Here is a 26,854-nt window from a genome sequence, read left to right as displayed (position 1 = left end):
GGATGAAAGAACAGAAATTTATTTTTTCACATTTGTGAAGGCTAATAGTTGGAGATCAAGGTGATCCATAGGACTGGTTCCTTCTTGGCTTACAGACGAGCACCTCCTCCCTGCGCTCTCCTGAGGTCTCCCCTCTGTACATCTCTGTGTCCTAATCTCCACTCTCAAGGATTTGAGCCCTCTTCGTATGATATATTTTTTTTAACCTTAATTACCTTTGTAAAGACATATCACTTCCCTGGTGGTCCAGTAGTTAAGGCTTCCCTTTCCAATGCAGGGCGTGTGGGTTCAATCACTGGTGAGGGAGCTAAGATTCTCCCCCCCACCAAAAAACAAAACAAAACAAAGCAGAAGCAATATTGTAACAAATTCAATAAAGATTTTTAAAATGATCCATGTTTTTAAAAAGACCCTATATCATCAAATACAGCCACATTTTGAGGCACTGGAGGTTAGGACTTTGACACTGAATTTGAGGAAAACACAGTCCAGCCCATACCAGTAGCACAGCTCTTCAGACTGGCCATACATGGAGTCCCATATCCCCTCAACTTGCTCCAATACTTGCTGCCACCCAGCTTTCCGAGTTTTGCCAAAGTCATAGGCATAAGGTGATACCTTACAATGGTTTAAATAGGTATTTCTCTGTATTTCTAATGATTTTAAGCATCTTCATATGCTTATTAGCTTCCTGGGTTTTCTCTTAGGCAAATTGCTAATTTTTCTGTTCAAGTCCCTTATCTTTCTTAATGATTTCAGGACTTGCTTGTATATTAATCCCTTGCTGATTTCAGACATTGTAAATATTTTCTCTCATTCTTTAAACTCTACGCATGAAATCATTATTTGCATGTCATCAGATTCACTGATCATTTCACCTTGAGGGTTGTGCTTGTGATGCTTTTTGTTTAAGAAGCACTCTTTCATCCCAGGTCAAATACAACACTCCCTGGTGTTCTTCAATGAACATAATAGTTTTTCATCACATTCAACCGGGGATGTCTTAGAGCTGCTTCAGCAGAGCCAGGAGCACTCAGGTGGGCCCCTTCCTGAGCCTCACTCCTCTGCTGGTCCTGCCCAAGGATGCTGTCAGGCAGCAGCCCTGCTACCTGGCCCCACAGAGGTTTCAGTTCAGTTCAGTTGCTCAGTCATGTCCGACTCTTTGCAACCCCACGAACCGTAGCACGCTAGGCCTCCTTGTCCATCACCAACTCTCAGAGTCCACCCAAACTCATGTCCATTAAGTCAGTGTTAGAGTCCCAGAAAAAGGCAGGCAGTTCATCAGCCTAAACTAGCCCTTAGCCCTCCTGGCACAGAAAGGGTGCCCTTTATGGGCCAAGATCCCTTTTTATTTTCTGTGGCACTTTTTATTCCAAATGCACCTTGTTCTCAGCCCAGAGGACAGAGCTCTGGGCTACACTGTCACCGGCTACCTAGGACAGGCCTCAACTCCTGCATCTGAGCAGCAATAGGGTTGCACCTGATGCTACCTAAAGGTTCTGTCAACTCCCAAATCCCAGAACTCAATAATCCAGATACTTATTTTCGAAGTCTTTGTCCTCCTCTGAAAATCTTCACTCAGGACTGACGGTGACGAGAAACTTGGAGCACGCGTCCCTCAACATGGTTAAAGCATGGTCAGGAAAGCTGGGTACATTTGTTTTCTTTCTGGGAATTTTATCAGCTGCTGAAGGAATCACCCTGTGAAACAGCACCCGTCCCTGGGCTGGGAACCTGGTGGTGTGCCCTCTGGTGGCCGTTTCCTGACAGGGCTGGTCCTGGGAAATGAAAAAAGAGAAAACGATATGACAGGAGCTCAGAGCCCAGAACAGGGAAAGGTAACTAACTGGCTGGGGGCACACAGCCAGGCAGAAGCAGAGGCTGCATAGAAGGCAGCCCTCCCAGCCCCCAGGGCAGGGCCACAATTGCTATTTTGGTTTTCCCAAGGTTCTTCCTGGACCCATGATTGCATTCCAGACTCTAGGGATTAGTGCTGAAGACTATTTGAGCCTGTGCACCTGTCTAGACCTCACTGGACAAGAGGACTTGAATTTCATTTCTCTCAACACAACCCCCTCCATTATGCCAGGCCCACATCACCCCCTCTAGGAAAACAGACCCACAACTCAGAATTTTTCACACAAACACATAAGTTAATGAGCACCTTGGATTTATTCTCTTCCCACTTCCGGAGCCACCTCGTTTATTTTATATATATATACATAGTATATAAACGGTTATACAACATTCTTTACCTATATCAACACAAGTTTAGACTTTATGACTGTGTGAAAGTTTGTTTAAATGCACTCATCATTTACTCAAAATAGATCTTCGTTATTACAGGAAAACAGTAATAAGCTCATATAACAAGGGTAGCAAGCATTCAAAATTAATATGTGAAATAAACGGTTTTCCCTGGCTAAACAAGCCTCAATCTTTATTGCCCTCAATCTTCAAAGGAGTAGAAAACTCCGTTAAACAAAATGGAATCCTGGGGGCCACATCGTATGAATGACTCATTGGATAATACTTGTAGAACAACCCAGAATCGCTTAAGTGTGAGGGTTAAAGAAGGTCATATGTACCCAGCACAGGGTAAAGGAGCAGAACGGATTTGATCGTTTTACACTATATAAAGATGCTTGAGGGCAACAGCCTTGCCAACAGTACATACGGGCAGATGTTCCTACATCCTTCCATTCCCAGATTTTACCGACAAGTCTTTTTTCACAGGTTCTATACCAATCACGTTTCCCCAGCAATACAAGTTTGACATTACTGCTCCCAGGTGGCAGAACCAGAGCTCTCCTCTTCTGGGTCAGAAACAGGCCATGAGATCTGGTCTAACCAGCAGACCTGGCCTCCCTGGATCCTGGAGGATCAAACATCACTGGTACTAAAGGTGCTGTGCCTGGAAGGCAGGAGGCAGGTCCAGGGGCAGCAAGAGAAGCCACTACCTTTCTGCAGTGAAAGCATGAGGCGTTTTTTTGTAAAGGTCGGAAGACACGGCTGTGCTGAGCTGCGCTGCCTGAAGCATACAGAACCTCTGCATGTTGAGTGAATCAAATGCAAAGCCTTTCTCCTCCTGCACATGAACTATGGATTCACCCACCATCCCCTCCATGACTGCTTTTCCCCGGCCGACAGCTCGCTGGGGAGCAGGCTGATATTACCACCATTTCCCAGAGGATCCCAGCCCATGGGCCACAACTTGCCCACTGTGGGGCGGGACCAAGTGGAAGAGTCGCACCAACCTCCAGGCCTGGGCTGCCTGACAGGGCGCTCCATCCCGCGTTACCTCTCCAGGGCACAGCTACTCTCCCTTCTCCCACCTGTATTAATGCTCAGAGCGCACAGGTAAGTCTTCCCTGCATTTGACCAGGATTCTGTGTAGAATCGCTTGGAATGTGAGCAACATTGGGGCAGGTGTCTGTGTGCTCATCTGGCCTCCATAAACCCTCCCTCCTGGCCAGTCCTCACTTCCACTGAGCTGTTCTCTGAGGGTCATCCATCCCGGTGTGACGAGTGGCTGATTCCATCGAAGAACAGTGAACAGCAGCCCTGGTTGAAGGTATGGCGTGCAACCCCAATATGCCAAGGGGACAGCTGCTGTCTTTCAGCAACCAGCCAGGCCCCAGCTCCACTCTTCACCTGCCCCTTGCTTCCTGCACCCCAAAGAGCCAGCCTTGCTGTGCGCCTGGGGTGCTCAGGGGAGTGGGCTGGGCCTCAGTGTCATTTGCTCCCTCTCTGAAGCTCCTGGACCCACCCTGTCGATTACAGTGAAAGGTGGCTTCCCCCTCCCTCCAGAGCCTCTGATTTCAGCCTCTGTCGCTAGGACTGGAATGTAGGCGGCAGAGGTACCAAGAGGCAGAGGAGACCTGAATGGGGGCACCTAGGAAAAGAACAGGGAACTCAAGGTGGGGGTGATAGGAAGGATGCTAAATGTTCTCATTACCTTCCAATATCCTTTTTCTTACCCTTTGAAGATTTAAAACTGACTCACAGATAAAAGGGATACCAACTGCAGAAGCAAAGCCGGGAGCCTATGGTCATCCTCCCACTGCGGGCAGTGAGGCCTCTAGTACTGAGAGGAAACCCCACCCAAACATACCTCCGAGTGTCCCTGCCCAGGACAGGAAACCCAAGCATGGCCCTGTCACAGTCAAGCTGGCCTGGGGAAAGAAAAGCAGAGCCCACGTGGTCCCCTCACTAGCACACCTGCAGGCGGGGGAGCCTTGGGCTCGGCCCCTGCCAGACAGCACTGAGCCACAGCCCCGCCCACACATAGCAGACGGGACACTGCACACAGTGATGGTCAAGATCTTGCCACATCTGATACCAGATGGCACTTTTAAGGGTTTTCCAACATTAGTAGCCCCGTGAGATCAGTTAACGGCTGAGAAACCAAAGATGCTAGAGCAACCAAAACAAAGGCCCATGGCGGAGTGAGGGCCATGTGGGGTCAACTTTCCGGTATCAAGGATGACACAGGGCTAAAAAACTCTATGCCTGACCCAAGTCAACGCCAAGCCTGCGATTTCCCTTGGACGAAATCTCCAGAACACCTTTCCTATCATCAGCCTCTTCCTCCAGTTGAGCTGAGGCTGCTCTTAGCTGGATTTCAGTTACATAATGTTTATGCGGTCATTACTCTGTACTGTTTGTCAACTGCGTCTTTTCCCTTTGGTTTGCAAAAGTAAATCTCAGACCCCATGTAGGTGTTGACAGATTCAGACCACATTCGACCAGCTTGTGGATCACCGCTCCATTAGGCCAGGAGGGTCTCCTCTGCAAGGACTGTCCTTCACTGCTTGCTGAATGTGGATCACAGACCCCCAGGGCATCCGGGTACCGGGCTACACGGCAACACCAATAACACGAGCTCAAAATGAAAACAATATATTGGTAAGCTGTTCTAATCAACTTTTAAAGCTCTGTGTGTGCTGCTAATATGAAAAAATTGTCTCTCCTCCTTAGCTTCCCATTCTATTTCACCATCTCTTCACAGTTACGTCCCAGAAAGCCTGAAAATTTATCTGCTACGGATGCAGAAAATTAAAGTGTTAGTCTCTCAGTTGTGTCTGACTCTTTGCAACCCCATGGACTGTAGCCCTCTAGGCTCCTCTATCATGGGATTCTCCAGGCAAGAATACTGGGGTGAGTTGCCATTCCCTTCTCCAGGGGATCTTCCCAAACCAGGGATCTGCATCTCCTGCATTGCAGGCAGATTCTCTTATCATCTGAGCCACCAGGGAAGCCCCCGCAGAAAATTATGCAGATTGAGAAATCACTGGGGAGATGACTCTGAGGTTTAACATCTGAGGGTGCTGCCAAAGTAACTTTCATGTCCAAATACTTTGATTAAAAATAGGAAATTCTATTATAAGAAAATAGTTACCATGGCAACATTTTCCCATTACAGTTCCTAGTCACAAGAACTTTTCTTTTAAGTGACACTAAGGTGGCTCAGTAACAATACATCACCAGTAATGAAATGACCAAGGTCAACTGAATTCCCTAAAATGACATCCTTGCTTTCCTTACCTGCTCGTTAACTCTTGTGATAGTTTTCAACTCTTAAAAACTACCAAAATAGGAATCTGTAATTTATCAATATCACACAATACAACCCAGAGTATTCTATGCAATATGGTGGAGCTATTCATATTCCAGACTTCTACAAAGAACAATCCAAAAGCCAAACTTCCCAAATGGCCTCCTGAGCAGTACTGGACAACCCAGGCTGAAGTTTCTAGAGGCCTCAGGGATCATATTCAGATCTAAATTTTGGAAAACTATGATCAGTCAATATTTTGACAATGAGAGAAAGAAAAGTAACTTTTCAGAGCACCTGCATGTGTGCTAAGTTGCTTCAGTCATGTCCGACTCTTTGTGACCCCATGGACTGTAGCCCACCAGGCTCCTTTGTCCATGGGGCTTCTCCAGGCAAGAATACTAGAGTGGGTTGCCATTTCCTTCTCCAGGGGATCTTCCCAACCCAGGAACTGAGCACAGGGTTAATTATAAAGCTTTATAAGCTATAAAGCTCTAAAAAAGTTAACATACACATAACCTTTGTTCATATAAAAATGAGGGAGCTGGTGATAGACAGTGAAGCCTGGTATGCTGCAGTCCATGGAGTCACAAAGAGTCGGACACGACTGAGCAACTGAACTGAACTGAATCTAATTAAGATGATTACAGAAGGTGTAGAGGAGTAATTAATTTGTGAGAACAAGTACTCAGGGTCAAGTATTAAATGATGTGATTAAAATGCCTGGCACTCGGCTGCCGCATACAAAGCTGATGACAGCCGCCTCTCCCACCTGTAACTGCAAAGTGCCACCATGTGAATGTGTGACCCACCTACTCTGGTTTGTGGTCAGCTGCAAGGAGTCCTGATACTCTCATTTCTGCTCGTGCTTACAAGTTTATGATCCAGCAGCAATGGTTGCTCAATTTTAAAAATATTCAGATATACCCTGCAGATAAATACAAAACACTTCTGTATCCCTACAGTCCCACTACCATGAAAGGTTATATATAAATTAAATAAATTCAGTTTTCTCAACCATTATCTCAGCTGCAGTTTGTTCTTAACCCTAAGTGAAGTTCAATTTATATCCAAAATATATTTAAATATTCTAAAGGTATCATATCAGACCTAAGTTATCAAAAATGTAAACAAAATTTCTCTATGTTATACCTATAAACCACTTTTTAAGTTAATTCACCCTGTGCTGACCCTCTTTAAAAAAAACTCACCAAAGTCACATTTAGACTGAAAAGCTGATACAGATGTTTAAGCGGTTCCTTGGAGACAACTGCCAATTACTTAAAACTACTGATACTGAATCTAGTGGTTTATTGCATCACTCAACGTAAAAGACCAAAATCATTCCATGTTGGTCTTCCAGTAATGCGCTTTCTGACTGGGCGCCCAGATTCTGCTGTCCAAGGTGCTGAACTGGAGATTCTGCAGTAACTCTCACACAAAACTGAGACCAGGTGTCCAGCAACTTCATGCTTCCCACTGCACCGGTGAAAAAAATCTTGGTTCTCAGGATCAGTCTGCTTTGGTTGAAAGGAACTTCGAGGATGGAAACTTGAGGTGAAGCCAAGAAGTAAAAGGGGAAACGCCGATGACCCTCAGAGGAAAATCAAAGGATCCGTCCATCCCATGGCCTCAGCCTCACACTCCACAGTCGGACTGCTTGTCCTGAAGCTGCCTCGTCAGTATCTGATGCGAAGACAGGAAAGCCACTCCTATGTGAAAGAGGATTTGCCAGAGGTTCCTCAGCCCATGCAGGTACACGTTGCCCAGGCAAATGAAGAGCAGCATTAGCACCACCTTCATAGTCCTGGCTGGACTATAGAACAGGTACAGATAACACTGAAATGACACCAGAAGAGGGAGGGCCATCAGAGATAACAAGTTGGCCAAGGACAGACGCCATGCCCATTGATAGTACCCGCCCTGCAATGTCATTTCATACACGTTGGCTTAGTAAACTGAAATTTGTTACAGTGGAGCTTGGACTCACCGGATCAGTTGTTGTCAATTGGTGGATGAAAGTGGGGATTTGGAAGAGATACGAAAAGTGAAATAGAAGGTCACAGAAGGAATGAGAACACAGCCCTCTTGAAAGAATTTAAGAAATACAGACAGACATGTCCAGGCTGTGCTGTACAGAAAGAAGAGATGTGGGTCAGGGGCAGACAGCCAGGCGGGGATACCCAAACAAGAGCAACTGGCCTCCAAAGGAACTTTTCCTTCAGGGGAGTCATAACAGGTGAGAAAGTTGGTGAGAGAAGCTGTGCTCTTACTATATTAGTTCTTCCTGAGTTACAACTACATAGGGGACCACTGTTCCCTAGACAGCCTCCCTATTACATCTTCAGAAGCATCTCTGACTCAGGGAAAGGTCTTCCAGAATGATGCTTCCTGTAGGGCTATCACACAGAAAGAGGACACTCTTGTTCTGCAAAAGGTGGAAATCATTTTTTGTTTCAATGTTTCAAAAAAAAATGGCACATTCTGAAACCACAGGGCAGTCTAACAAAAGTTCACAGTGAAGTGGGAGGGAGAGTTCCCCATCGAAAGAGCTAATCAAGTAAGACCACAGATGAGGGGATGAAGGTGGAACTGTAAGATCCCTGCAGCCCTGAAACGCAGGTCCAGGAAACTATTCTCGGCAACACCCGTGATCTTGGAGACTTGATTTTCCAAAGAATGGGTGTATTTTCAATCTTAGGTTGAAATTCTCTTTGCACAATCAGATAATTCATAAAAATAGGCCATCTAGGATGTACGCTGAAGAGAGAGGAAGTGCCCTGAGAAAAGAACTTTTAATTAAAAGAAGAAGAGGCTTAAATATGCAGAAAAGGTACTAAAATCCTAGACTTTGTAGAGGGTGGGGAAAGAGAGTCAGGTTTTTTATTAGAATTAACTCTGCTTAAAGGGGATTTAAGTCTTGCCTGGTGGCTCAGATGGTAAAGAATCTGCGTGCAATGCAGGAGACCCAGGTTCGATCCCTGGGTTGAGAAGATCACCTGTAGAAGGGAATGGATAACTCCAGTATCCTTGCCTGGAGAATTCCATGGACAGAGGAGCCTGGTGGGCTACAATCCATGGGGTTACAAAGAGTTAGACACGACCAAGCAACTAACACTGTCACTGCTACGTTTTCATAGGGGATTCAAAACCTCCTTCCTACTCCAGCCCTTAAGTACACAGCTTACCCAAAAATAACTAATAATCAAAGCACTCTAGTTAGTATTATAATTTATGTTTCATTTCCTAAGGACAGATTTTACCCAGATGGTATTCCTATTAGAAACAACAATTTTTTTCCCAGTCCTGTGTCTGAAAAAAACAACATATATACCTAGGCATCAGTTCTGCAGAAAGACATTTCTGTACTTGGATGCCCAGCAATAAGCACAAGGCAGGGCTCTGCCTCACACTGGTCAGGCCCAACCCAATCCCCACTGCAGTCTCATCCCTCACTTCTTGGGAACCCAGTCCCAGTTTCTAGTTTCTGTCCTGCACTGTCAAAGTCCCTGAGACCTAGGGCAAATGACTTTCCCTGTCTGGGCCCAAAAGTCTTCTCTCTGTACAATGAGAGGACTGGACAGGATGGGTGGAAAGTTGTTCTGCTAAGGGCTGGGACTGTCCATGATGTGAACCAATGTCTTGGTGGAACAAAAGCAGGATCTGGAAATTCACTGATCGTTCCAACAGAGCAAAATAAGGTAATGGGTTTAACCCACTCACTAAAAACATCAACATTTCACCCACCTGGAAAATGCAGGCTACAAAAGGAATCAGAAAAGCCAGAATATTTCCAATTTCTTCATGTGCAACCTAAGACAAATAAGAGGAACACAAGAAAAGGAATAGTTAGAGGGAATGAACACTGTGACATGAAGTGTATTACTCTGCACTGGGTCTGGTATAACCAACAGTACAAAATCCCCGCCTGGGTGAGAAACCAGCCCCTGTTCACGTATCAGACCAGGGGGTGACATAAAATCCTTCTGAATGGCCTGGACACACCAAGCACGTCCAGTTCCCATGCATGTGTGCTGAGCCCACAACCTGGAATGTCCCCACCCCCAGCCCCGCCAACCTCTCAAAATCCGACTCATCTGTCAGTACTAACTTTCCCCAGTTCCGCCTACCTCCTAGTGATGTCACCATACGCTGCTATGTGCCCTGAGGCACTACGTCTTGAGCAACGAACCCCTGTTCCAGTGCATACAGACGTTTGGTAACTATCTGCTTCTGAGTCATCATAAACAGTAAGAGTGGGAACCATAGCACGTGTTGGCCAAAGATGGGGTGTGGAAATAGCCAGCCACCACCCAGGGCCCAGGATGCTGCCATTCCCCAAACACCTTGGTCTCTGTAAGGCCCCTGAGATTCAACCTCAGCTGCACTTCAGATTTTAGCTACCATGTGCTTGGGTGTGACTCTGGCTTTTTTTCAAATTGAAGGATAGTTGATTTACAGTGTTGTGTTAATTTCTGCTATACAGCAAAGTGACTCAGTTACACACACACATATATTCTTTTTTATCTTCTTTTCCATTATGCTTTATCTCGGGAGATTGGATACAGTTCCCCTTGCTAAACAGTAGGATCTTGTCTATCCATTCTAAATGTAACAGTTAGCATCTACTTATCCCCAATTCTGTTTTTAAAGTTAACATCTATCTGTTCATGCTCATAATGGTTCCATGCTTGTTTTTAAGTGCTTGAAATACTTCAAAATTTAAAAATAATAAGTAAAAAGCATTAGAATAAAAAGCTGCTTTGAGATGAGCAGGCTGGCAAATCAACTTCATAGTGATACAGTTCTTTTGACAAAGACACGGGAAGGCTGGTATCCATCTGAATGATATAAATCAGATTATGAGACAACTTTACCAGGGGAAAAAGGGCCTGAATCTTAAACTCTGAGAGTCAAACTTTGCCTTGGATGAACAATCCAGCCCCTGCAGGGACTCTCGGTGTCCCCAAGGCCACGGGGTGGCCGGCTGTCCTTATAGCAAGTTGTCCATTTCTCACCAGTATTCCAGCAGCCCCTTTGGCTTCTCAGCAAAACAAATACAAAAGAGCAAGTTTCTTATTTGCTCAACTCACTATGAAGAATAAAACAAGAAGTAAGAATTTTACTTCAATTTTTAAAACATAGTGAATAATAACCTTATAAACAATATGCACCCATATCTGCTTCTTCCATTGCATGTCTTTCGATTTAAACTGTACAGAAAAGGTTACCTGTAAAGAATGTTCTGCGAGGTGAATTCCGCGAATGAGGTTCAGGGCAGCGCACATGATGTTGAGAATAAGGGAGAGGATGCCCAGGGCTGTCACTGGTTCCATTCGGAAACTAGGAGCTTCACAAGGAAGAAAAGGAGGTGTTTAGTGAAAACAATTTCTATATGAAAAAAAAAGTAAAAACATGAACTAGACCTCTGCTAATGAAAAAGTTCAATTAAACACACAATTGCAAACATTAATTTAAAAAGCAGCTGTAGTTAGAGTGGGAAAAGGCAAGGGATGAAGGACAGAAAGGATCTGGGAATTCAAGGTGAATTTCTTCGAGAAAGAGGCCCTTCTCTAAGCAAGGATAGATTTTCTTAAGTGCTTCATTTCCTTTCTATTTAAACCAGCAGTTCTCAGCCAGAGATGATAAGGCTCTTCAATCAATGTCTAGGGACATTTTGGGTTGTCCTCCCTGGGAACAGGTTGCTACAATGTACAGGACAGCTTCCATAACAAAGAATTCCCAGTACAAAATGTCAGTAGGGCTTAGGTTGAGAAATCCAGATTTAAAACAATTTATGGCTTTAGTTGTAAATTGGCTGTCAAACCCTAAAGCTTTTCTATTACACACTTCAACCATCAGCATGTAAAATGTTCCATTCTTTTTCTGGTAGGGACAATATTCAACGTCCTGTGTGCTTCTGGAGCAATTCATAGCAAATGCGATTTTTAAAATTTCAAAGTTATTGGGAAGAGGAGGGAAACATGTATTACTTCAGCTACAATCTATTTCCAGAACTCTAATCAAGACAATATGATCATTCCCTCTTTAAAGATAACTGCTGAAACTGATTCTGGTTCACACCATTAAGCAGGGTCCCACCCATTCTCTTGCTGTGCTCCTTTTATTAATTTTATTTTTTCACTGTGCCACTCGGCATGTGGGATCCTAATTCCCCGGCTAGGGGTGAACCCCCGGTCCCCAGCATTGGAACTGTGGAGTCTTAGCCACTGGACCACAAGGGAAGTAAGTCCTTGCTGTCCTCCTTTTAAATCATCCTTTTTTGTCCTCACATTTCCCGCATATGCATACACACACACACACACACACACACACACACAACAACAACAACAACCACCCAACTGAAGCCTACTGTTAGTGTGTTAGTTTAAACTATTAAAATTCCTCTCAGAACAGAGCTACCTGTTAAGACTCTAGACTTAGGACAATAGTGGGGGAGTCAAACCACAGTAAACCGTCCTAGAAAGATAGGCAAGTTGTCACCTTCTGCATTTGCTCCTCTTGTCTACATGGTTAAAAAACAAAACATACATCACAAAGTGACCCTGCCTTCAGGTACAGCAAAGGAGAAGCTTGGGGTCTGATGCCCCAGTCGTCCTTCCATGAATGTTAAGTCCAATCCCAATGTAAATTACAACAACTGACTGAAGGGCATAACAGTCAATCCAGGAACTCACTGGTTGAAATAGTTCAAATCAAAAACCAAAGTTAAGCCAAAAAATGCAAACATTTTAAAAACACCACTTTCAAAATTCAAGCAATGAGTTTAGCATAAAACTGTTAACAAAGTGACTAGACTGTTATAGTATAGATGGTTCTATCTTCCAGGGAAGGATTATACTATTACAGAGTTCTTAGAATGCAAATATCCAAGTTGGTTTAACTGGATGTAACTGTAAACAAACAATACAAAAAAGCATGCTTTGCTATGTGCCAGGTATTGAATGCTTCATGTTGTTAGTGGCAGACTAAGTCACGGATGCCAGGGCACTGTGAATATGTTCATCAACACTTCATTCCTCAGACAAGGACTCAGAAATCCGAAGGGATAGAGAGATGTCTCTGGGTCCCACAGAGAACCCAAAAGCGAGAGGTCCAGTAGGCCTGGTCCTGACCCCTGCCCACTCTCATCCCCACAGCCCTCCACTCTCTCCATCAAGGAGTGGGGGTTTCTTGGTGGAGATTTGCAATGTTTCACCATTGTAGTGATGAGATAAGGACTCACTGTTAAAGGAAAAAAGCAAAGAGAGAGAGAATGTACAAATCTGTACTATTCAACAAGTGACTTCCAGCAAAAGAGAATGAACATCTCCTTCAGTTCAGTTCAGTTGCTCAGTCATGTCTGACTCTGACCCCATGGACTACAGCACACAGGCTTCCTTGTCCATCACCAACTCCCGGAGCTTGCTCATGTCCACCAACTCATGTCCATTAAGACAGTGATGCCGTCCAACTATCTCGTCCCCTTCTCCTCCTGCCTTCATCTTTCCCAGCATCAGGGTCTTTTCTAATGAGTCAGCTCTTCACATCAGGTGGCTAAGGTATTGGAGCTTCAGCTTCAGCATCAGTCCTTCCAATGAATATTCAGGACTAATTTCCTTTAGGATGGACTGGCTTGATCTCCTTGCTGTCCAATGGACTCTCAAGAGTCTTCTCTAACACCACAGTTCAAAAGCATCAATTCTTTGGCACTCAGCTTTCTTTATGGTCCTCTCACATCATATGTATGGTCTCTCACATCCATACATGACCACTGGAAAAGCCATAGTTTTGACTATAACGGACCTTTGTCAGTAAAGTAATGTCTCTGCTTTTAAATATGCTGTCTAGGTTGGTCATAGCTTTTCTTCCAAGGAGCATGCAGCTTTTAATTTCATGGATGCAGTCACCATCTGCAGTGATTTTGGAGCCCAAGAAAATAAAGTCTGTCACTGTTTCCATTGTTTCCACATCTATTTGCCATGAAGTGATGGGACCAGATGCCATGATCTTCATTTTTTGAATGTTGAGTTTTAAGCCAGCTTTTTCACTCTCCTCTTTCACTTTCATCAAGAGGCTCTTTAGTTCCTCTTTGCTTTCTGCCATAAGGATGGTATTATCTGCATATCTGAGGTTACTGATATTTCTCCCTGAAATCTTGACTCTGGCTTGTGCTTCATCCAGTCTGGCATTGTATATGATGTACTCTGCATATAAGTTAAATAAGCAGGGTGACAATATACAGCCTTGACGTACTTCTTTCTCAATTTTGAACCAGTCTGTTGTTCCACGTCAGCTTCTAACTGTTGCTTCTTGACTTGCATACAGATTTCTCAGGAGGCAGGTAAGGCAGTCTGGTATTTCCATCTCTTTAAGAATTTTCCACAGTGTTGTGATCCACACAGTCAAAGGCTTTAGCGTAGTCGATGAAGCAGATGTTTTTCTGGAATTCTCTTGCTTTTTGTGTGATCCAGCAACACCATTTATATGTGCAGGGTTCACCCTGCTTAAGAAAACAACCTGCTAAGTCACTCTTCTAAATTTCATCAGAGGAGTTGCCTCCCTTCAGATCAACTTACTTGTCACAATGGTCAAGTTTCTTTCTTTTTTTTTAATAAAAGCCACTTGGAAACAATATCAGCCCATGTCTTTTCCCCCACATATTTTATATACTGCCCCCCACCCAAACACCTTCCTAGTCAAACAATCAATGTCCATTTGAAATACACACTCTCACCTCATTTTCATCAATACCAGAGAGAAGCAGGCCACCTACCTGGCTCCAGGTGCATCAGTGTGTGTCCATTCATCACCCCGTTAGCCACATTTGTGTCTTCCAGGGTGAGAACCACTGGCGGCTGGAACTTGAGTTCCTCCTGAATTTTTCCGAAGCTGCTGTCCATCTGGGTGGAACTTACATAGTTAAAATGCCACTTCACTTTCTGAATGACATTGTCTGTGAAAGGAGAGCAGTCCAAACTGAATGTCATCACAATGGATGTTATAAGGCAATAGGTACACAATGAAATTTGCATTTCTAAGCAAGCTAATAATTTAGCCAGACTTTGAAGAGTGTCAACTACACATGAGGGTCGAATGATTTGTAGATATCAGGACTGGTCTCATCAGTCTCTCAAAGGAGAATAATTAAAATATGACAGTCTGTCCATTAGGACCTCAGTGGCAAGGGAATCAGGGGACAGACGTGAGTCTTAGCTCAGGCACAACTCATAGTACAATCCTGGGCCATTCCCAAAGGATTTCTAAGATTGCAAAATGGGGACAGTCATTCTTGACCTGATTATCTCAAGAAAAGATATGTGAAAAAAAACTACAAATGAATGTGAATATGTTGTGCAAACCAGGATGGAAGGTATCAGTTTTAATTATTTTATTTACATTTAGTATTAATCCATCACCAACTTTTAGTAAGTACTTGAGGGGAAGTTTCAAACATATTGACAAAACAAAATCATGTATAATTCTAATATCTGTGTGGGGTGTGTGTGCATGTGCTCAGTCATATCTGACTGTTTGTGACCCCATGGACTACAGCCCACCAGGCTCCTCTGTCCATGAGATTCTCCAGGCACGAACACTGGAGTGTGCTGCCTCCAGGGGATCTTTTCAACTCAGGGATTGAACCTAGGTCTCTTGCATCTCCTGCATTGGCAGGTGGATTCTTTACCACTGAGCTACCTGGGAAGCTCTAATATCCACGTACTTTTACTTTCATCCTACTCTCACTCAATAATGAGCAAATGTGATGCCAGGAAGGGGGTCCTGTGAGACAAAGCCCACCACTTTCAAAGGAAGAGGCATGCAGAGATGAGAGGGCAGAGGAGAACACAGGTCTACCAGCTCCCAATCAAATGACAGCCAAGGGATGCTGCAGCTATGGTCTACTTGGGGACACAGAAGAAGTGGGGCTGACAGTGGTAGTCCTCACAGGGAGACTCAAGAGGAACTGTGGCCTATGTCACAGGCCTACCAGGTGCAGGCTGGAGTACCAGGCAGGTTCCCAGCACCTCTGGGTGACACCAAAAGACAGTGCTGGCCCTATTACTGATGGACTGGCCACTGGCCACACGAGGGGCTGTGAGCAGTAGCTGCCAGAAAGCCTAAGTGGCCACACTTCCACGTGCCAGCCCTGTACCTGACCCTGAGGACCAAATGCGGTCAGCCCCTCGTTCAAGAGCATCACGGGGACCATGGCAGGTTACACTGAGACTGGAGAACCCCCCAACTCCCACCTCCACTCCTCTTCTCCCCCTCAAAAATGACCTGAATCACACCTGACAGAAACAGGGCCTATGCTATCACAACTGCTGTGTTCCAGACCCTTGAGCCTCCACAGGGCCTCTCTGGCAGAGCCTAGAAAAGTAGTCTTGTCTTCCAGAGCTGTGCTTCTCGAACCTCTGCATGAGGACCAGTGTTTCCTTATTTCCAAATGGTTGCATACAGACACTTGGATAAAATACAATTGAAAATGTCACAGGAATGTCCAAGTACCGTAAGAACGTCTAACCTTTTCTTGGCACTCCCTGTATGTGTCTCGCGCTGGAAGCACAGGTCCCCGACCACCCTTGAGCAGCGCTGCTCTAGAGTAGGGGTCAGCGCAGTGTTCCCAGAGTGCCAGACAGACAACGTTTTAAGCTCACAGGCCCCAGATGGCCCGTCACAATAGCTTACCTCTGCCAGGGAAGGGCAAAAGCAGCCACAGACAACCTGTTAGTAATAGAGAAAGCGTGGCTATGTTCCCCTTTATTTACAAAAATAGACTCTCAGCCTGCCGTTTGCTGACCCCCTGCTCCAGAATAACATACAGGATTCACCCTCTTCCACCCTGCTCCAGGCTCTGGAGAGGTAAAAAGCCAGAGTGTTGGACCTGGCTCCAAGTTTGCAGGCCCCTTTCATTGCTGTGAAATTTCATGAAAGTGAAGTGAAGTCGCTCAGTCGTGTCCGACTCTTTGCGATCCCATGGACTGTAGTCTACCAGGCTTCTCTGTCCATGGGATTTTCCAGGCAAGAACACTGGAGTGGGTTGCCATTTCCTTCTCCAGGGGATCTTCCTGACCCAGGGATCAAACCCAGGTCTCTTGCATTACAGGCTCTTTACCCTCTGAGCCACCAGGGAAGCCCCCTGAAATTTCATGGCATGGGGCTATTCTTCATTGACATGGTCCTGAACCTCCAGTGGTTTTCCCTGATGGTCAAAGCGAAACTCAAACTGGCAATTCTACACATACAATGCTGCAAGAGAGAACAACAGCTAAGAAAGTGCATTACAAACCAAATTCAAGAAAGGCATACGGCCTGGAGGCGAGGCCCACGCAGGTGGTGTCATAGGAAGCTGTGAATTCCCACCACAGCGTCTCCAGGAAGCAGAAGGCCATGGCTGCTGGACACTGGAGGGAGCAGATAGCCATGCAGGCCACGTCCCTCGAAGAAGAGAAGCTGGAACGAAAGGGACTACGTCACCAGGGAACGGACCCACATAGTCACATCCTGCACCCAGCCATCACCTTGCCTCCACTCTGGATTTGCTGGGCCTTGAACAGTCTGGAGCTGTCTGTTGCATACATATCGTCTCTTCAGGTGGACCTGCCTGGGACTGTGCCTTTCTTACACTTCCTCGAAAATGTATAGCAGCATTTGCCACTGACAAGGTGTGATTACTCTAACTTGCCTGCGTCCATGCTAAGTTGCTCAGTCATGTCCGACTTTTTGTGACCCCTTAGACTCTAGACTGTCAGGCTCCTCCGTCCATGGAATTCTCCAGGCAAGAATGCTGGAGTGCATTGCCGTACCCTCCTCCAGGGATCACTTTAACTTATTGATCATTAGACAAGCTATGGGACTGCTCACCTATAAGAAAAAAATGTCTCAGTTTCCTCTGTGAAAATAATGCTGAATACTTAAGTTAAAAGACAAAGGACTAAATACTGCATATTCTACTTTTCAAATAATGACTGAATTGCCCAGAATTTCATTTGAAGTCATAGGTTTTTGCTTTTTTAACTGAGAAAAGGTTTCCTCTTTGAGGTACAGCACAAAATGTGGATAGAATGTGAGATTATTCCAGCCTAACGAGGACGGGACCCCCAAGGAAGGGGCTTTCAGATACCCAGAGAAGGGAGCTGCAGATACGGGCAGATGCAGCTTAGCGTTGGCTCCTGAGCACCTGAGCTCGGCCAACAGGTGACAGCTTCACATGCCTGCCATCTGGGTCCCTCTTCAGGCCACAACTCTTCTTGCCTGACAGCACCACCTAGTCTGGAGGCAGGCCTAGACTTTCCCTTTCATTTTCCTCATTCTGAGACTGGACTACTCTAATGGATCCCACCTCATCGGGTGAATCAAAAATTTACTATTAAGGGGAGCAAAAAAGGACTTGGGAAGTGAAAACCTAAATTCTGGAAAAGAGAGATGTAAAATCTGTAACAGGCCATTTTGAGATTTCAAAACCTGCCTTGCCCCTGATCCGTCCACAGGACATCTTTCGTCTCTAAGCCCTAAAATAAGAAATGACACACAAGGAGCAGAACCTGGCTCCTAGGTGGGCTGCACTCAAATCCTGGCTCTACCACCTTAGGTTAAAAAGTTGTTTAACCTCAGTTTCCTTCCCTGTAAAATAGGTCTAATACCATTATCTACCTCATAAGCCACCTACAGCACTTAGAATAGGGCCTACACTGCAGAAAACAGTATTAGTTCTTAGGACCGTGATTACTGTAACCACCTGATTCCTGCTTCCACTGGAGCACTGGCCTCACCGTATCATGCTCAGTGTCCTCTCACTTGACTTGGAGTTCCTTGAGAAGACGGACCTACCGATGCTCATTTTTCAGTCCCTGCTCCTGTCACATAAATTTTTTTTTTTACTTTGAAATTTGTTTTAAAGGTGAAAAAAATTTAAAAAGCAAAAACTGAGGGCTAAAACTCCAAGTCAAGCCTTATTTTCTTGGCGTCCTCACTCTCATCCTTTTCTTGTCCTGACATTTAATCCAGTATTTCCTCCCGACTTGCCTTTTCTCCACGCCTGCACCCTAATGCAGAAAAAACTACCAAACTAAAAGCGTGAAGACCGGGTGACCCGATGCTCGCAGCGCTCGCGGCCTCTCCGCTCACAGTGAGGTGGGAGTGAGGCAGCAAAGCTCGAGCGCCTTTGATTCTACTGTGTATACACACGACCTCGAACCGCTGTCTGATGTGAGACCTCCTCTTCACATGGTGTGATTAGCATAAGGCCACCTCTGCACATGGTTCAGAGTGACCCAAACTGGGCTGATATTCTGGAACAGGGAACAGGCTTGCTTACTGGATGCTGAAGTCACATCCTTCTGCGGAACCTCGACCTGGATACTGGGCCAGTTGCAAGGCTAAAGTCTTGAGGCGTCTCCTGCATTCCAGGAAGTCTTGGCTGTGGTAGAAATCAGTGGAGGCCGAGAGGGGCAGTCCATCCCTCACCCTTACCACGCAGGCAAAAAGGATCAAGGACATGGTCCGCAAGAGAAGTCATGAGGACACCTGAGGAAGGAAGGTCACCTTGTTACTGAGGGCCCGGCAATGAGCTGCCAGCACCCCGCCCTGGAAATGTTTACTCTGGGTTGTCTCACCCTCACTTCTACCATAAACACAAATGTGCCTTTTATTATAATTTCCCTGCCCTCTGTTGCTAGATCACTCCCAACTGTCGTCCCTCCATTAGCCTCCCTGTCTCATCTTCACTTGAAATCCTCCTTTTCCTTCTCTCTAATGAATGTCTCCATTTCCAGAGTTAAACCAACTGGGATGAGGGAATGGAGATGTGAGGAAGCAGGCCAAAAGAGAGCCACAGCAGTGACAGTGAGGAACAGGACACAGGCCGCAAGACGGCCCCAAAGGGACAGGAAGAGCCTGACACTGATGCAGCAGGGACGGGGTCCAGGGAGCTGCGCATTTCAGGTCCTCCATGGAGGTAAGTGCTGAGTGGTTCACTTGCCATAGCCTCACCTGCAGTGGAGGGGTTCTGCGCATTTAACCTAAAGCTGGTGGCAAGGAAGGCAGAAGGCGAAAAGAAAACAGAGAGGATAGCGTGTCCTCCTGAATTTCTGCACGTTTGACACTGAGCCAATCTTCAGAATGATGACAGTTCCTCCAGATGGCTAAAGTAAGTCATTTAGCAAATGGTACTACAGTAAGATACTAAATATTTAGCCATGATAGGTGAGCACCATTAAGAAACACTAGGAAACAGATTTGGAGGCCTCGCGGGGCCTGAGGCAAACTGGAACCAGGTGCTTCTCAGGGTGGAAACAGCCCTGGACCAGTTCTGCAGGCAGAGCCTGGCAGGGGTTTCAGCCCCCATCTGCGACTTCTGCGGACTTCTGTGCTCGCACGGGGCGTCAGCTCACACCTGCATGCGGCTGCAACCAGGGATTAGGGGGGTGGCTCTATCAGCTTTCACGCATCTTTCCATGCATCCACACATCCTGTTTCACAGACCCTGTTGTCAGGTCCTCTACCTGGACAGGATATTAGCAGGTGTGTGCACTGCTAAAGAACACTGGGGATGTAATCTGGCACCTCAATTCCCATGAGCAGTAGGAAACGGGAGTCCCAGGATACACGCTACTCTTTTCACCTCTGTGGCTCCATGCATTCTTCACCTGAGTTCACACTCCTCAGATCTCCCCACATCCAAATCCACACCAAGGACTGTCTCCAATACACCCTCCTAGAAGTACTTTTACCTCTCTCTACATTCGCAGAGAAACTACGTCTTTGTTTCCTATGTTACTGACTTACCATTTCTACTACCAATGGTAAGTTCTAAGAATAAAGGCCATCTCTGTAATGGATGAATGGATAATTAATCCCAGTTTAAACAGGAAGAAACTGCAGTAGTATAAAAATAAGAGAAGGCTAAAGGCTTCCCCAGTGCCTCAGATGGTAAAGAATATGCTTGCAATGCAGGAGATAGGGGTTCAATCCCCAGGCTGGGAAAATCCCCTAGAGAAGTGAATGGCAACCCACTCCAAGAGTATTCTTGCCTGGGAAATCCCATGGACAGAGGAGTCTGGTGGGTTACAGTCTGTGGGGACACAAAAGAGTTAGACATGAGTTACCAACTAATCAACAACAACTACAAAATAAAAATTAGTCTACCAGGCAACAGACCATACATAGCCCATTTCTCCTATCTCCTCAGACTTTCCATTGAGGGGTAAAAATGTAAAAAATCTAAGGAACTAGGAAAGGAAGAAATAAGCAAGAAATAATATGACTCCTATCTGCAGATGACATAATTGTCTTCATGGAAGATCCCTGAGAACCTACAAGAAAACAAAAACCAAAAAACCTCCTAAAATGAAGGAGGAGTTCAACAAGGTTTCAGAATATAAGATCAACATACAAAAATCAATTCTTTTTCTACGTACCAGCAATGGATGCATAGAAACAAAAATTAAAAATACCATTTATCATCATCCCCAAAATGATCTCAATAAAGCTATACTTTTTTAAATGCAATGTTAGTTGCTCAGATGTGTCCGACTGTTTGTGATCCCATGGACTGTAGCCCAGCAGGCTCCACTATCCATGGGATTTCCCAGGCAAGAATACTGGAGTGGGTTGCCATTCTCTTCTGCAGGGAATTTTCCTGACCCAGGGATCGAATCCAGGTCTCCTGCACTGCAGGCAGATTCTATACCATCTGAGCCACCAGGGAAGCCCATTTTTAATGCAATACTTAGGTGTAAATCTAACAAAACATGTATGGGACTTGTATGCTGAAAACTACAAAACACTGCTGAAAGAAATCAGAGGTCCTAAGTAAGTGAGGAGATATACCATGTTATGAATTAGAAGACTCAACACAGTAAAGATCTCCCCCCAAAGTGATATACAGGTTCAATATAATTCCTATAAAAATATCAGCAAGATAGTTTATAGATATAAATAAGAATATTCTAAAATTTATATGGAAAGGCAAGGAAGCTAAAATAGCTAAAACAATTTTGAAAAAGAATAAAGGGGACCATACCTCACTATCCTATTTCAAGACTTGTACAGCTACAGTAATCAAGACTGTGTGTTATTAGCAGAGGGATAGGCGCACAGATCAGTGAAACAGAATACAGAACCCACAAATTAGACCTACACAAGAACAGTCAAATGATTTTGGCAATGGTACAAAAGCAATTAAATGGAAGAAGGACAGATTTTTCAACAAATGGTGCTGGAGCAATGACTATCTATAGGGAAAGAAAGAGGGGGAAACGGAGGTGTGAACGGACAGAAGGAAAACAAAAAAAGAGAATCTTGACCTAGTCTCACACCTTACATAAAAAGGAAATCAAAATAGATCATAAATTTAAATGTAAAAACTTAAAGTATAAAAGTAGAAGAAAACAAAGAGAACTTGTGGAAGGGTTCTCATGTATGAGACCAACAGCACAATCCATAAAAGAAACTCCAATAAATTGGATTTCATCAAAGTTTAAAACTTTTGCACTGCCAAAAGCCATGTGAAGAGGATGAAAAGAAAAGCGAGAGAGTGGGGAAAATATTTTTAGACCACACACCTCCTAAAGGACTCTAGATATTTAGAATTTTTTTAAAGCACTCTCAAAAGTCAACAGTGATAAAACAAAAGATCCAGTTAGAAAATGGACAAAGCACATGAACAGACATTTCACCAGAGGATACAGAGATGACGAAAAAGAAAGTGAAAAGACATCTAGCATCTCTAGCTATTAAGGGAAATGCAACTTAAGATCACAGTGAGATAATATTACATATTGATTAGAACAGATAAAAAAATTTTAAGTGACAATTTTTAAGTGGCAAACGTGCACAGAACAGGATCTGTCACACACTGCTGAGAGGACTTTAACATAGTACAGTCACTCTGGAAAATAAGTTTGGCAGTTGTTTTTTTAAACTAACCATGCGATTATCATACAATCTATCAGTCATACTCTGTGCTATCTCTGCAAATTCCTGTCAGGATAACTGCTGTTGTTGTTCAGTTGCACAGTCGTGTCCGACTCCTTGTAACCCCACGGACTGCAGCCAGGCCTCCCCATCCCTCACTGTCTCCCAGAGTTTGCCCAAGTTCATGTCCACTGAATCAGTCAGTATAATTACTTTAACATAAAAATGGAAATAAGTATTAACTTAAAGTTTTTATATCCCTTACTTAAATTCAGCTCATACTTGTTTTTTATGTTTAAATGTCATTTAAAAATGTCTCTTCTAGTAGAACAATATTCTTTTATGCTAATTAAATGTAATTCTGATGATTTATGCATGAATATTGAAGGGTATGTTGTATATGGAGCAGCTCTGCAACTAAATAACATTTCCAAACTGGAAGGTACTATAATTTCTGAATTCATTAAAATAAAAGCTGCTTGCAGATAATCAGAATTCAGTTTATAAAAGGAAAGCAGTGGCATGAATCTGGAAAATCATGCCTCAGTTACAGAAAAAGTTATACAAGGACAAAGGCAGCTGAAGAGTGCTCACACAGACACACAAATCTGTCTTACTAGCTCCTTCTACAGGCCAAGGGACCCTATAACCTAGTACCATGCCTGGCACATATTAGGAAGCTCTCAATATAACTTTTAAACTAATAAAACTTATCTAAAAACTAAGTTTCAGAACTAATAAAAAAGCTTTCCTACAATAAATCTTGGAAAAGAGAACGAGGTTTACATAAACGAAAAATTTTAAAAGAAACTGAAGTAGTAATCAAATATAGCACCCTAGTCACTATTAGAGTTTATAAAAATTATATTTTAATCTGCCTCTGCCATTTCCTAAATCCTTTTCTCAGCATCTATTTATAAACTGATCATGTCATCAATTGTCCCTATTCTACTGGCAAAAGGCTGTGCTTAGCTGGAGGGCAGCCTGGTTCCCACTGGTTTCTTTGCATCTCTGTATCCTTAACCCTCTTCCAAACCTCTACTACACTTCTCCTCCTCTTTCCAAAGAGAGAAAGGGGAAAAGAAAAACAGAACTTAACAACCAGCCCGTACCAAACAGAAATTTAAATAAGCAAAACAAGTTTGACTTGGCACACGTATATCCAAACACAAGGATTCACCATAAGGCATTGCTCACATCTCAAAAACACAATACATAGGACAAAATAGAGAAAATTACATTTCCCTTACTGAAATCACCTTCAGCCACAGGACTTGAGAACTGGGCACATCTCATTTGTAGTTCAGGAGAGTGCTTTGGTTCTGCATTGCTTGGGGATGAGGTAGGGAGGAAGGTTACAGGTCAAGTTTGCCATTCCTTAGGAGCTAAGAAGAGTAGGGGATGGAATTTGATACCAACTAATATTATATGCCAGGTTTCCCAGGTGGCTCAGTGGTAAAGAATCCACATGCCAACGCTGGAAACACAGGAGACATCTGCTGTTCGATCCCTGGATTGGGAAGATCCCCTGGAGAAGAAAATAGCAACCTACTCCAGTATTCTTACCTGAGAAATCCCATGGACAGGGAGCCTGGTGGGCTATAGTCCATGGGGTCGCAAAGAGTTGGGCATGGCTGAGTGCACACACACACACACACACACACACACAATATTATATGCCAGGCACTATGCTATGAATTTTTACACTGATGATGTTTAATGCTCATAACTATCTATGAGGCGGGCATAATCCATACTGGACAGATGGGGAAATGGTAGTTCTAAAGCTCAAGCGGTAGAGCTAGTATTCCATCCCAAACTTCCTTACTCAGAAATACCGGGAAGCCTGTGATCGTTCCAGTACACTCTGTGTTTCTAAAGCCAATCTTTGGGATTACAGCAACTCTATCTTGCTAAGACAGTTCCTTCCCCTGGAGCATTCATACTTAGAACGAACCAGGGATCTGTTGATGAAAGAAGCCAAGACCTAGGGTTACACTAGTTACAACTGCCCCTCACTCATTGTATTCCTTTGGATAAGTCACTTTTCCTCTCTGATCAGCAGTCATCTTTGGATGCCTTTGATCTCTGAGGCTCTTTCTAAGGATAAAAAGCTTTGGGACCCCAAAATGTTATCTGTGTTGTAAACACAAACTCTTAGAGCTATAACAACATTGCCTAAAATGTGTTTTCCAGGGCAAACCATTATGTCAATTTAATTCTATTTAGCAATAACAAAGGATTCAATTATTTACATTTTCGTTTTACTAAAATTATCTCTATCAGAATCAATTCCTTTCTTTGAACATTTAATGAAAATTGACCCTATCCACCGTCTGAATTTTATTTCTTTTCTGACCATGTCACAAATTTCACCAATTACTTTTCACCATTGGGAATATTCTTTTGTGGCTTTGATGTCTACAAACCTAATTAAGCACTGGAGTGCTTAATCCTTCTGGCACTGGAATCTAGATGTAATCCTGTAACGGGCACATATGCTCATCACCTCCGACATCTGGTGTTCACAAAAGCTGGTCTACTAAACCCAGTATCTGGTAAACCAAGTCTTACAAGATCGGCAGGCTAAGGGAAGTTTGTTATTAAAATACTCTGACGTGAGGTTCGTGGATAATTAAGTAAACAATCATCCCATCATTCGGACACACCCCGTCTCCTCCCACTGTGGGCAGCGCTCCACTGGCATCTGGCAACTGAGGGTTCCCACAGGCTCGCACCTTGGGTCGTCCTGGAGTCAGGAGAGCAGCTGGCGGCAGAAAGGGGAGCCGAGACTTCGGGAAGCCCCAAGAAGCCCCGGAGAGCTAAACCGGGCCAGAGGGCCGGACGGGCCGGGTTGGAGGGGGCTCCACTTCCAGGCCCGCCCTGCGCCACACCCGACCCCGCCTGCTCTCGGCTAACGGACCGCAGCGCCCGCCTCAGCCCGCCAGCCCTCACCTCGCCCCGACAGCGGCCTCCGGGAGTCGGCGGCCTCCCGCCGCGCCACCCTCTGCCTCCTCTGCAATCAGCCCACCCGGCAGACCTGTCCCGGGTCACAGGCAGCCCAGGCACAGGTAGACGACCCTGCGCATGCGCGAGTCTTGAAGCACAACATCTCCCCTGCCCCCGCTTATTCGCTGGTGCCGAGCAACACCCACACCCAAACTGACCAATCCTGGCGCGCCTCCACTGCCGGGTCCCGGAGGAGTCTTGAATGAAGGACTTCTTAAAGGGCTCCGACCCAAATGTAGATTGGGCATGGCTGGGGCGCGCCTTCCAACTTTCCTCGCGTCTCCCGGTTCTCACCCGCGTGGGTCTGAGGTCCAAGTATGTAATTCCCACGTCCGGAGGTGCGAAGAGGCTTCTCAGTTTAAGCTTAGTTTCTGCCGGGGTAGCGAAAGGTTCTGATGTGTGGAAGTAGGGAGGTTCCGCGTGACGACGCAACACGCCCGGGGCGTGGGTATGTGCTGGGCGAGAGGCCCGAGATAGTCAAACCAAAGATCACAGCCTGCTGCCAGCCTGGATGAGGTGCCAAAGTCCGGCCCCAAGGGACACACTCCAGTCTGGGGGGCGGACGTACTCACAGACTGGTGATTGATCAACTGAAGGGAGATGGGGAACGACTATTCACCCATTTATTCATTTAACAAATTGTAAGCACCTGCTGCGAACCAGACACTATGCCAGCAACTGCAGACGAAACGAGTAACTCCTGACACTAAAACTTATATAAACAGGGGAGAGAAGACTGACAGCACCCATACTGCAATATACAACACATGTTTAAGTACAAACTGAGCTATGTACTCATCGGAGAGGAGCACGGATTTTGAAAGGATTTACTGGGGCTTCTGCCCTGGATTTGATGGTTTAGGGGGGCTTCCTTGACACTGGATGAGTAGTAGCTAACTAGGCAAAGGGAGGAAGAGTGCTTCAGACAGAGACATGTATAAAGAACTCTGTGTGGACTATAGCAGGGCTCCTTGAAAGATGAAAACCAACCCTGGGTTGGAGAGTGGTGAGGGGAGGTGGGTGGGGAGTTGTTTAATAGGCACAGCCTTTCACTTGGGGAAAATGAAAAAGTTCTGGAAATGGATAGTGGTGATGTTTGCACAACAAAGTAATGTACTATATATCACAGAACTGTACACTTAAAAATGGTGAAAATGGTAAGTTTTATGTTATGTACATTTTGCCACCAAAAAGGAAAATAAACTCAGAGTTTAGAGAGTAAAGAAGTAGAGTGAAAGCCACTAGAGAACAGAAGAGGTAAGATCATGTAAGATATTGGAGACCATAGTAGAATTTGGGACAGGTGAAAACTGATTGGATTTATATTTTGTAAAAACCACTTTGGCTGCTGACATTAAGGTCAAAACG

The 26,854-nt window shown here is 44.8% G+C and overlaps 1 protein-coding gene across 4 annotated transcripts; it reads right to left on the bottom strand.

Moving 5' to 3' along the window:
• Positions 1 to 46: 46 nt before the first annotated feature.
• On the bottom strand, positions 47 to 25,549 carry SEC22C (SEC22 homolog C, vesicle trafficking protein). 4 transcript variants are annotated; one of them, XR_008199365.1, is made up of 9 exons: positions 25,216 to 25,336; positions 20,593 to 20,633; positions 18,879 to 19,087; positions 16,851 to 17,014; positions 14,334 to 14,513; positions 10,789 to 10,907; positions 9,305 to 9,370; positions 6,769 to 7,396; positions 47 to 1,778 (listed from the first exon to the last, which is right to left on the bottom strand). XR_008199365.1 is itself a non-coding variant. In XM_052640265.1 (7 exons), exons 2-7 carry the CDS (start codon positions 19,058 to 19,060, stop codon positions 7,196 to 7,198), a joined length of 912 nt encoding a protein of 303 aa, XP_052496225.1. In that variant the 5' UTR covers positions 19,061 to 19,087; positions 25,216 to 25,349; the 3' UTR covers positions 6,724 to 7,195. The 4 variants fall into 4 exon arrangements, 1 of the variants encoding a protein (XP_052496225.1); XR_008199364.1 differs by lacking the exons at positions 20,593 to 20,633; positions 25,216 to 25,336 and adding an exon at positions 25,433 to 25,549; XR_008199363.1 differs by lacking the exon at positions 20,593 to 20,633 and having other exon boundaries at positions 25,216 to 25,349.
• Positions 25,550 to 26,854: the final 1,305 nt, after the last annotated feature.

This window comes from Budorcas taxicolor, chromosome 1 (assembly GCF_023091745.1).
Source record: "Budorcas taxicolor isolate Tak-1 chromosome 1, Takin1.1, whole genome shotgun sequence".
Taxonomy (NCBI): domain Eukaryota; kingdom Metazoa; phylum Chordata; class Mammalia; order Artiodactyla; family Bovidae; genus Budorcas; species Budorcas taxicolor.
The sequence above is the reverse complement of the archived record's forward strand: the minus strand, read 5'-3'. Positions and strand labels throughout refer to the sequence as shown.